At 52.2% G+C, this 11742-nt stretch overlaps 4 protein-coding genes across 4 annotated transcripts; all 4 read left to right on the top strand.

Moving 5' to 3' along the window:
* Positions 1 to 672: 672 nt before the first annotated feature.
* Positions 673 to 3412, top strand: QC762_103640 (uncharacterized protein; the record flags this gene model as incomplete). Its single annotated transcript, XM_062884751.1, has 4 exons — positions 673 to 1013; positions 1323 to 1826; positions 1888 to 3218; positions 3276 to 3412. 4 exons carry the CDS (start codon positions 673 to 675, stop codon positions 3410 to 3412), a joined length of 2313 nt encoding a protein of 770 aa, XP_062747645.1.
* A 1360-nt stretch (positions 3413 to 4772) lies between these two features.
* Positions 4773 to 5734, top strand: QC762_0001000 (uncharacterized protein; the record flags this gene model as incomplete). Its single annotated transcript, XM_062882744.1, has 2 exons — positions 4773 to 5245; positions 5511 to 5734. The coding sequence occupies exons 1-2, from the start codon at positions 5146 to 5148 to the stop codon at positions 5732 to 5734; spliced, it is 324 nt and encodes a 107-aa protein (XP_062747646.1). The 5' UTR covers positions 4773 to 5145.
* A 91-nt stretch (positions 5735 to 5825) lies between these two features.
* SHE3 (mother-specific HO expression) lies at positions 5826 to 7163 on the top strand (the record flags this gene model as incomplete). The annotated part of the gene is made up of 1 exon (XM_062882745.1): positions 5826 to 7163. The coding sequence occupies one exon, from the start codon at positions 5826 to 5828 to the stop codon at positions 7161 to 7163; it is 1338 nt and encodes a 445-aa protein (XP_062747647.1).
* A 1408-nt stretch (positions 7164 to 8571) lies between these two features.
* Positions 8572 to 11698, top strand: QC762_103660 (uncharacterized protein; the record flags this gene model as incomplete). The annotated part of the gene is made up of 6 exons (XM_062884752.1): positions 8572 to 8667; positions 8722 to 8898; positions 8960 to 9283; positions 9346 to 10084; positions 10137 to 10959; positions 11014 to 11698. 6 exons carry the CDS (start codon positions 8572 to 8574, stop codon positions 11696 to 11698), a joined length of 2844 nt encoding a protein of 947 aa, XP_062747648.1.
* Between the last annotated feature and the right edge of the window lie 44 nt (positions 11699 to 11742).

Genomic DNA, 11742 nt, shown 5'->3' on the forward strand with positions numbered 1-11742 from the left:
TTTTTATTTTACTTCGCGACACGAACCCTTTTTGCGCCTTCCCCAGGAACTGATCTCTGGCCAGCTCTGGGACAAATATCGACACCTCAAGGCGCAGGCAACCATTGAGAGCTTCAGTTCTTGGGTGAAGAGCCAGAGAAGTTATTTGATTTTGGGTGTGATATCAGTCACGCGACAGGTTTCCATCAATCGACAGACAGCTGGGGCAGTTGGGGGAGTTCTTGTAGATCTGGGGAGCGTTTGTTTTCCGTCGCAACTTCCTCAACATTCACCACAAGGAGGGCCACAGTGAGGTTTCCTTCAAGAGCTTGGAGTTTGCACGGCCCTGAGATTTCTTGAGAGCAAGCTGTTGTCCAAATCAACTATCTTCCTGCGCACCCAGGCACAAGGCACACTTTTCGGCACGTTTTCTCTGTAGAATCTTGACCAACCTTTGTTGCCCAACGACCTCTTTCTCTCCGCGCCTTTTGCCTCCTACCCACATCTACATACTATCATACCATCCGTCCGTCCCTTTCGCTATCCTGCCGTATCATCAACTTCATCCCACATTGCCCCACCAAAAAGAAGGTCGGTCGGTCGCTCTGTGTGGGAGAGGGCGGTTTTCTGATACGGCAACACACCAAAAACAAACAACAATCGACCGAGGCGCAAGATCACATCATACCGACTATGGCTTCTACACCAGCTGTCCCCATTGAGGAGCAGCTCAAGCAACTCAACGCTGCTCGGAAATTGGCCTTGGAAAACTCGGCTTACTACGACCGCATCGTCAAGGGTGTTTTACCTGTCATCGGACCGACATCATCGATCGAACTCAAGAGATGGGGAGCTGAGTTTCTGGCCGAGTCGCTGGCCACTCCAGTGCTTTCGATGCGCGACAAGGAGAGCTTAACGCTCTCGGTACTTGACACGCTCAAGTCGTTATTGGAGAGTGAGCAGGATGATGCGATTGTGCTGAAGGCTAGCATTGCTGCCGCGGCGAGCGCGTACCCAGTTGTTTTGAGGTGGATGTAAGTAGTACTCGATCATTGCTTTGGTGCTGTGACTTGCCGTGATTTATGCCCTTGCTGCTGTCGTCGGATCTGAGGAGCCGAACCCCAGGCTTTTGTATTGTGATGGGGAGGGATGAGGGATGTGCTTTGATATGCCTCTTTTTTCCATCCTCGCCCCATCGTAATGCTTTGCCCACTCGGTTCCTCTCTCTCTTTCCGAGGGGGTCCGTTCACTGTTCGAATATGCCTTGCCCATGTCATGTCCATTCAGTGATGGCTGAACTTGCTTCATGTCGAGCATGCTTACTAACTCTGGTACTTGTACAGTATTCACAACAGCTATCACACAGAGGCTTGGGAACAAATCTCAGCGATAAAATCGAGGATCCTCAGGATCTGGGATGGAGCCCCGGCCCCCGTCAGACTAAGCTGCATCAAGTTTGCGCAGCGTGTTGTGCTCGCCCAAACAACGTCCAACGGCCAGGAGGTCAAGTATGGTGGACTCGACATTTCGCTGAGCATGGTGCCGGCGAATCACCCTTTGCTAGACCCACGACTGATGGAGGCAGAGGCTACTGGCCTTCTCGACCGGATGTTGGGGGTGCTACAGGATAACAGCAACGATGCTCTCCTTGTCGATGCGACCTTGAACTGCCTTTCGATCCTGATCCGAACCAGGCCAAGCACTTCGAACCGCATCATTAATTGTGTGCTCAACTTTAACCCTCTCAAGTTGGCCAACTCGCCCATGACGCCGAAAAACAAGGTGCTCATGAAGTCAATGGAGAAAACGACCCGGATGCTCATGATTAATATTTTGAAGAGGCATGTGTCGGTAATTCAGGGGTAATCAGGGGCCCACGCCGAGACCTTGCTAACCAATTGCGTCTAGGGATCCCAACAATCAACACAGCGGCCGTGTCCAGCAGTATGTTGAGCGGTTGATGCGCTCTCGCGCCGAGATATTCGATGAAGCGGGTCGGAAGAGACAGCTTGCTGACCAAGCGGCTGCCCAATATGGCGATCTCAAGAGACAGAAGATGCAGGATGCTTCTGCTGCCGCTCCTGAACCTGCCGCGCCAGCACAGCCAGCCGTGATCCCGCCATTAGCACCAGGACCTCAGACTCTTGCTGCCGTTTTCACGTTGACCAATAACCCTGGTCTCCAGGCCTTTGATGCTACCAGCATTCCCGCCAACCTAGTGGCCAAGATTGTGGCTAGGACGCTCAATACTCTGGACCAAAGTGTCTTGGACTTTGCGGTAAACGGTATAAGAAGTCGTCTTCACACTCTTCAGGCTGCTGCGGTGACGGCGGCAGCCCAGTATGCCGCCCATGGAGCTGCGGGTTTACCTGGTGCTATCAACCCTGCTACGGCACCTTTGGGAGTGGAAGAGGATGACGATGATTACGAGCCCAACCTTGACGCGGCGGAAGATACGGAGCAGATTCTCAACAAGCTCGACAATGCACCCCCCGAGACGGCGCTCGACGAATATGCCGATCCCAACGCTGCCCTCGGCCTCGGCCCATTCACCCTCGCACCACCACCCCTGATCGACGCCGACGTGGCCTCCAAACTCAGCTCCGCCGCGGCCTCCCGCCTCTTTGGCCCTCTATCCTCTTTATCATCAGAAGGCCCAAGCAAGAAGCCAAAAGCGGGCATCAACCGCCTTGCCGCCTCGTCGTATGATCGCGATTCCTGGCTCACCGTTGCCACTCGACTCGCCACCCGCAGCACATTCGGCCTCGAAGAAGAAGAACAAGAAGAACAAACCTCGGCAGTCAAATCCGAAGAAGGCGCCGTCTCCTACCCGTTGGCCTCCACCTTTAACCAATCCATCCGCGAGATGTTATTCACCTACATACTCGAAGACTGGCGGCCGAGAATAGAAGTCGCGGTCGCGTGGCTCAGCGAGGAGTGGTACAATGACCAGCTCACCAAGCGGACGGGGCTGAGGAACGCGCCGCTGCACTACGAGACGTGGGCGCTGAGGTTGCTGGACGGGTTCATGACTTTTATCACGGCGCAGGATAAAGTCTTGACGAGGTTTTTGGCCGAAATTCCGGAGCTGAGCGGGGAGTTGCTTGGGAGGCTGAAGACGCTGTGTGGGGATCCGAATACTTTGGGCTTGGCGATGACGAGCTTGTTGTATCTTGTTATGATGAGGCCACCTGCGAGGGAGTTGGCGTTGGATACGGTTGGGGGGATTTGGGTTGAGTGTGAGTACACCCTGGATGAGAAATGGTATTGAAGGGATGATGCTAATGATGATGCAGATGAGGAGGCGAGACCGCTGGCTGCGAAATACTTGAGCAAGTGGCGGCCGGGGTGGGTTGAGCAGCAGATGCACTTGCAGGCTGCGAAGGCTGTGGCTGGGGGGGGTGGGAATGGGGCTGCTGGTATTGCTGCTTAGGGTTGATGCAGATGGCGAGGTTTGGGGTAAAGGGAGAGGTTCTGTATATTACGACAATCAATTCACTGGACAAGGTGGCAAGGACAACGACAACAACAACAACAACAACAACAACAACAACAACAACAACAACAACAACAACAACAACAACAACAACAACAACAACAACATTTCTAAACCTTCACGGGGCTTTTCTTTTGGAGGGGAGGCTGACAGTTATATTCAAAGTGAATGGTTGGGTTGTTGGCAGGTATTGTACCCGGGTACTTGTCAATTGAAGATATAAAATGGATCAGTTCGGGGAGGAGCGAAAATTGGGGACCATGGTTACCTAGGAATATGAGGGGAAGGGTGTATTGTATGTAGAGTGCTGTGCAGTAGTTTTCTAGTTTCAGGGTATGGCTGGCTGGCTGGGAGCGGTTAGACAGGCTTTTTTTTTTAATGTATGTGTTTTGTATGAATATATTGCTTGCATGGTGCATGGTAGTTTGGTGGGTGGTGGTGGTGGTTTACTTATCATATAGGATTGAATTAATGAGACGCGTCGACGCGGTGGTGCACGTTTGATGGGATCATTACATCATATTTTTTTATATATATATTTTTTTTGGATACTCTTGAGTGCTTGCCGCATGAATGTTCAATTTGGGGGGTAATGAAGCTGAGGGTTTGTCATTGGGTGGGATTTGATCAGGCTGGTGAGTTTGAGAGAGACTTTTCCGTCAGCGAAAGGATCTCCGCGGCTTTCTTTTGAAGGTCATTTTCATGTGAAATGCAAGGTCAATAGGTGTACACACTCAGGGGCTAGGGGAGAGTGGCCCTTTGTGAAGTGCAGACTGCGGGTGTGCAGGAATAAAGAGAGGCACAAAGGGAAGATCATAGGACAAAAGTGAACGCAGATGGCACTTTGTTGATGCAAGATGCAAACCCCTGGTCTCACATCCCGAGGCGGCGGCCCGAGAGCCAGGGGTAGGCTTTTGGAGGCCGGATTTCTTGCAGTGCAACGCCAACAATCTGGTTGCTGTGGTGGTGGGTGGAGGAGGGGGGGAGTTGTTAGTGGTCAGTTGATAGAGTTGGCCGTTTTTAAGACCGTCAGCAAGGTGAAAGAGGGGTATAAACATGGTGGTGCAAAGAGGATTTTGGATTGGTTGAGGGATTCTATGGCGTTTTGTTTCTGATGTTGCCGTTGGTTGTGTTTTGTCTGATTCTTATTTTCCTCTGAGGTGCCCTGGAGAATTAGTGGTTAACTGAACCACCATGTTGATAACCATATTACAGCCTTGCCAATTGCACACTAGACGCTAATTGCCAAGAGGAAAGAAAACATCCAATTGGTACCTCTGCTCATGCGACGACATCTCTCCTTCCCTTCGTTGCTGCCCGCTTCATCATCTTCTTCTCTTGAGCAACTCAAACGTAGCACTTTTCTATTTGCTTTGAAGTTAACTGCGACAGTCTTTTTGACAGACAACAACCTTACCTACTCACATACACGCGCGCGGTAATAGAGACCCGGTCTTATTTGCAATTGAAAACCAGCAAACAAGCACCCAGCCTGCTGAACACCACCTAGGCAATTCGAAACACCCACAGGCGTCGGCTTTCCAAAGCAGCGGCGGGCCTCCCACTCCCCGACCCGCTATGAGAGTGGAAACAAACGCCCGGCATACTGCTACTACCAACTAGAGATAACTTACAATTAACGTCCGTTTTCTTTTCCCCTGAACAAGAAAATGCGCAACAAGCTTGTGAAAGCGAGGCCGAATTCCACAACTGCAAAGGCATTGGGGTTTTTTAACATACATCAGGATCGTGGTGACGGTGATGAACGCAGTATGTCTCTTCCGCCCCCTTTTTCATCCTCCCCTCTCTGGAATGCTTGTCCATGGAAAAAAGGTGGTTCCTTTTGTGCCCGAGACACATGTCCCGGAGGTTGTGCGCAAGGTGTCGGCCTGCAGACAAGGATGGAGGCACTTGTGGGCTTTTCGGATAGCTGCAGGTTCGTTGTCTGTGTGAACGTGGTTGTTCAGGAAGAACAGAACTAGCTTATGCTAGTTGGGTTTAAAAAGTTGGAAGAAAACATAACGGACTGTGGAAGCTAATTTGGAGTGTGCATTTGGTTTATTTCCAAACAGAAGCCTCCCCTTCATCATCTACGCGAAATTCCGTCGACGCACCGCTATCTTCCCCACGAACAGCAACCACAGTACCAGCCCCGAATCAACAAGCACAAGCCGCCATCACCTCTCCACCTACTTCACCAAGCCCAACAAGCCTCACCAGATCCCCGCTGCCACCACCTCAATCCCCTTCAAGCAATAATAACAAGGCCGCGAGGCAACAGCAGGAAGACCCGCGCTCCTCGTTTCGAGCGATTTTGACCCCGGCGTCGGAAGCCACAATCAACTCTGCCATGTCACGAACGGCCGCAGGATCAACAGCACCAAATACAAACGGAGTAAACGGTAAGGCAGCGCCACCAGCGCCGTCATCCTCGGCGGCCGCAACAACATCCTCTTCCTCCCTCTCCCCAAGCCGCATGAATTCCACCATTCGCGCGGTACCAAGTTTTGATCGTTCCTCCGCCGAAGACTCGAGCAGCGACGGCACAAACGCGGCAACGTCGAGGAACTCTGCACTTTCGAGCTCGATCAACAGCACAGCGAGCATGTCTTCTTCCGAGTCGGCGGCGAACCTGACGCCCAACGGCGGTGGGCTCCACAAGATTCCATCGGTGGGAAGGCTGCGACCTGGCCCGTCGGGGGCTTCGATTGGCGAGAATAGTTACAGTAACAGTGATCAGAACAGCACGCCAGGGACGAGAACGCTGCGGTCATTTCCTAGCATGGGTGACATTCCGCAGCGGGGGAGCAGTATTAGCGCTACCGGTTACCCCTCGGCGGCTGACAACCCCGGCCCCAACGGTGGAGGAAGCCCGACTCCTAATGAGATGTCGCTTGCTGCTGGGGAGGCGCATCTCTCGGGGGGGTGGGACAACTCGGTGGGCAAGGCTGGGTTGGGGAAGACGGGGAGGGTGATCAACCGGTTGGTGTCGGACAACGAGTCGTTGAAGAGGGACATCAAGATTGAGAGGCTGAGGGCGGAGGAGGCGAGGCAGCAGGCGCAGCTGCTGAAGGACCAGCTGGACAGGACGACGCGGGAGCACGAGAGCCAGATGCTGGATGTCAATGTCACCAAGACTTTGCTAGCGCGTAAGGAGCGGCAGGTGGAGGCGCTGCAGCAGACGGTGGAGCTGGAGCGGACGAGGGCTGTGTCGGCGACGGACAGGGAGAGGATCTGGAAGGAGGAGCTGGAGAAGGTCAAGGCCGAGTGCAAACGGCAGGTGGAGGAGGCGAACAATCAGGTTTTGCTGACGGACGGGCGGTATAACGCGCTTGCGAGCCACTGGGGCGGGGAGGGGGAGAGGTACAGGAAGAGGACGGACAAGATGAGGAAGGAGTTTGAGGAGCTGAGCGAGAAGAGGAGGGAGGATGACGAGAAGATTAGGAGGCACGAGCAGATGATTGATCAGATGTATGTGGAGATTGATGATTTGGAGAAGCAGAACAGGGCGCTGTGGGAGATGTTTGAGCGGTACAAGAAGGAGAAGGACGAGAGCTTGAGGGGGATGACGGAGGATAATTTGAGGCAGGCGGAGGAGCTGCAGAGGACGATTGAGGAGGCGAAGGAGGCGAGGGATAAGTTGAGGTGGGCGTTGAATGTGAAGGAGAATGTCAAGGGGGCGAAATAAGGGGTATCGACAGCCCAGCAACCCTCCCAGGTCGTCACTCTCAACTCTATTTCCGCTGCTCCGGGGCCTTTTTCTTTTTCAACACTACCCTTCTTATGACAATCTCGAAGTACATCACCTCGCAGCAAATACATTGTTCAACCCAAAAGACAGCCAGCAGTTATCGACGGGCAAGCCAGACCGCATCTTCCTTCAGCTCATCAAGCGACCAAGCTCATTCATCCTCCAGCAAAGTTATTCCGGCAGAAAGGCGTTTCATTTGTTTTTATTTTTCGTTGTCTTTTCTTACAACATCTTCACGTTTCGAGTGTCTGGATACCCTAGAGAGAGAGAGCGAGAGAAACACGAGCAGAGAAACGGGACCAGTATCATTTGTACCATCATAACCTCGACCACAGGTTTGAAGCTTTTTTCTTGTTACTTTAGTGTGTTGTTGTACAATTGGAGTTTGGTGGGTGGGAAAGGTTCGGGGGGGGTAATGGTTTCGAAACTTCTTTTATTATTATATCTTATTTGTGCGTGTGCGCTTTTCAACCCTGGACAGGAGTTTCGGGAGGGAAAGGGGTATCAGGAAAGGGAAACACCCTTTTGGGAAATTCTTAATTTAAACTTTCTGAAGCGGGCAAAACACACATTGACACTTTACATACGTGGCATATGGGGGCCATAGTTGTTGGTTTTGTGTTGAGGAGGGGGGGTGAGATAGGGTTTGCGGGTGAATATAAAGTTTGTTGACAAGAATCCTGTTTGTTGATTTTGGGTGATATGTGAGTGATGCAGTGATTGGGCCAAAGGTGACTGGTGTACCTAATGGGGTTGGTGACAGTGTGGTACTGGATTTCTTGATGTTGACTTTGGTGGGGCAAGTCGAAAGGGGGGGTTGTCAAGGCAACAAATTTGGGAAGAGGTGGCCAGCGACCAACGTTCGTTAAGAATGGAGTAGAAGGCTATCTGGAAGTGATTCTGGAACATATACTTGAGATGCTGGAGCCAGGAGAAGCGTTTGCGCACGTCAACTGCGGGTATCCGAGCCGTTCCTGCCGCGTTTGGCTGCCTGATATACGTGCCTGCCTGTGACAAATCTGGTTCCCCTGCGCTACGGCAGTCATGGGAGCCTGATGGCTTCCAAGCTGTTTTGGTCACTGGTTGGCGCCGAGGGGTAGTGAGTGAATACTGCTTACTCTCTCGCCCTCCTTTTGTTTTTGTGGCTCAGCAGCCCCTCGTCAAGGTGTGTGCATTGCTCTTTCCGCGCGTCGCAACTCCCTTTGCCTACCTCGAACTGTTATTTTCGCTCTTTCCACTTTTAATCTGGGGCCTTGAGAGCAAAATCGACCTGACCTGACCTTTTCTTGTACGCGTCAACCAACTAACTTGGCACCTCCCCAGTTCCCCAGCCGAAGCCTGGACAATGGAGGAATACGTCGAGTTCTACCAGACCTCGTGCTGGTCCTATAAGCCCAAAGCGATCAAAAAGGTCATCGAGAAACTTGCTGCACAGCCAGTGGTGAGTTTGTCCTTCATCATTCTTTCTGTAACCTAGCACTAATTGCATATGCAGCACAATGGGAGAGTAGAGGTCCTGTACGACCTCGAGCAGCGATGGTTCAAGATCACCTGCCATCAAGACGATGCCGAGACTCTCCGCCGGCGATTTGCGGCTGTGGCTGCAGAGATCGAAGAGGATGCTCTTGGCTCCGACTACGAGAAGGTTCTAGGTCCAAGCTGCTACTTTGACGTATGATTTTTCTTGTCGCAGTCCTACCGGAACCGTGTCGAAAAGTTGCTAATGATCGTAGACCGACATCGACAATGAATGGATTGCTGGTGAACAAGAGTATCTGAACCTTCTCCGGTCCCATGAGGCTGAATTCAAGGCGTATGCCTTCCCAACTGCGCTTGCCAGTTTCCAGTTCAAGACCTGCTGGGACTCCCTCGAGAAGCGAGACGACGGACTTACCCTCGATCATGTCGTGTCCGACGATAAACTGTCACAGATGGAACAAGAAACCAACGTGCGCATCGTGACAGACCTGGGCAAGTCACTGGTCTTCATCGGATCGCACACCAAGGATTGCATCCACAAGGCCAAGGGAAAGCTGGACGTCCTGCTGGCCAGTAAAGTCAGCACCATTGCCCTCCCCCTCCTTTAGCCAGGAGATCGTCTGCTTATAATTATCGATAGAACATGGCCCTCCTCTCTCTTCGAAATGACCATGTCCTTTTTACTGACAACTACGTCGATGAGAAACTCCGTCCAGGTTTCATGGTTGATCTCCGATACATGACCAATATTCACCCAAGACTTACCTCGTCGACATTGCTCGATCCAGCGACTGTCAGAAGGCTGGACGGGGCTTATTCGCGCATGTATGAACAAGGAGTTTCTCTGCGGCTATGCCCCTACAGTCACAAGAAAAAGTGGCATGTCTCCCTTCTTGGCCCTCACATTCCGGAGCCAAAGACACAGCAGAGATACGTTTTGAACAGCCGTCCGACCATGCTTGAGAAGGACTCAGATGAGCGCCCTATTACAGCGCCGGTGTCACAAGTACAAGCGAGAGCCACAACTACTGAGAGCCGGGTGGTTAGCTGGATGGAAGGTCTCTCGATAGCGCCCAGCTCTGAGCTTCGCAACAATGATCTCTCAGCTGAGCCCTGTGTGCACCCATTCGACCTTGAGCAAGATATTTTGGGTCCTCTAGTCGAAGTTCCTGCGATATCCACTACCGCCAGTGCAACGGAACTCATAGATATGGACAGTCCTAGTGGTCTCGATGAGGCGGCTCTGAATACACCTGTTCGTCCGCTTCAGGATATTGTGGAAGTCTCAGCTCCACCGCTTATTACCGTCGCTCCTAGTGGTGAAAGTGGCCATTCTCAGCATTCTGGGTCGACTACAAGCTCCTTGATGGAATTCAGCGGCAAGTCCCCCTCCCCCAATAACTAGATAACATAACTAACAGGCACCTGTAGATGATGATGTACCTACCCCGACACCTTTTAAATATCACGATGACTTCAGCACCAAACGCTTCCAAGCCATGAACCAGCAGTCTGGCCAAACTGCCAAGAAGGCAACCCCTGCGCCATCTGCCGTTTCGAAACCTGCGTCGAAGGCAACGCAAAAGACCTCAAACGCGGTGGGCATGGCGGCTCCAAGCTGGACATACGGCACTGTGCCTTTTGCCGAGAAACTCAACATGGCTATCGCAAAGCTCCTTCACAAGGCACCTTACCGACGAGGCTGGGTTGAAGTGCGGGTAGAGTTTGGTCGTATCCTTCTGGGAGACTGTGATGAGAGCGCTCTGTCGTTCAATTCTGGACAGTCTGCTGCCGACGGATGGAATAACCAAGTTGTTGTGTATATGTTGGAACAAGCCTCCCGGAAACTCGACACGGACAAGAGGCGCAAGGATCTTCGATTCACCAAAATCCTCACCACCCATGGATGCGATGCTGAGGCGCTTCTCAACATGTGGAATGATGGCAAGCAGATTTGGGATCCGGAGCAGCGCAAGGTTGACATCACATACGCTATTCATTGCGAGATGAAGCGCAAAGGGGAAGAAGAGTCGTATCGATTTGCTATTGAGGCACGCCAGAACGATACCCACTGTTCTGTGATGGTCAAGCCTTTCCACCCTATACATGATGGCGATGGAATTGCGCCCGTTTATGTCCATGGCTTGAGGCACAACTGGGATATGCGGGTCATGTTATCACATGTTGACCATGATGAGGTCGACAAGCGTGTCAGCCGCTTCGCCATGGTTGTTTTTAACAGTCTTCAGATTCGGTATGCTGCCTCTCCTTGACGCTTGTATAACTCGCTGACTAAACTGGCTAGCAGGGATAACAACGGCCCAAACCTCACCTTCTGCGTTCCCAACTACTCGGCGACTGTCACAGCTGTTAGAGCTCTCACCCGATGGTACTACCCGAGTATTGATAGACAAAACGAGCTTCAGATTACCGAGGTTGAGCAGCTTGACATGGATACGATCGAGGATATCCCCAACGCCGCTCCAGGAGAGAAAACCAAGAGGATTCATGCCCACCCACGCCTTGCAAAAGCCTGTCAAATCAAGCAGCGCCAGGGTGACTTTGAGCGCTGGTACGAGGCCGCAGTGCTCTCGACCCAACTACAGGAATCTTGTCAGATGAACTCTGGGCTCAAACTTGGAGATGCGGCCGCGTGGAGTCCAGAGGAGATGTATCGATATGGTGGTTTTACCACCCTGTATGGTCCTGCTATTGCCATGCTCAAACAAATGGACAAGATTGGTCAAAATGAAGACAACAATCTCTCAGGGGTGTTTGGAGACCTGCTGAAGCGGGCGAACGACCCCCCGCCTGGTGTTCCTGGGTCTTCTGGGCCTTCCAGCCAGCACTTGCGACCGCACCCCCACAGCCGTGGTAGCAACACTGGTTTTTTATCTCGAGACGTGCGGTCAGTAGTCTCTGCTTCGACCAATGCGGCCTCGAGAACAACGACTGTGAGGAGCGAGAAGGGAGAGGCGGGTGAGATATGGTGAAGATGGGTATTTGGACTTTGTAAATTTGAGCTCAATGTTGAGAT

This window comes from Podospora pseudocomata (genome assembly GCF_035222375.1).
Source record: "Podospora pseudocomata strain CBS 415.72m chromosome 1 map unlocalized CBS415.72m_1, whole genome shotgun sequence".
Lineage (NCBI taxonomy): Eukaryota > Fungi > Ascomycota > Sordariomycetes > Sordariales > Podosporaceae > Podospora > Podospora pseudocomata.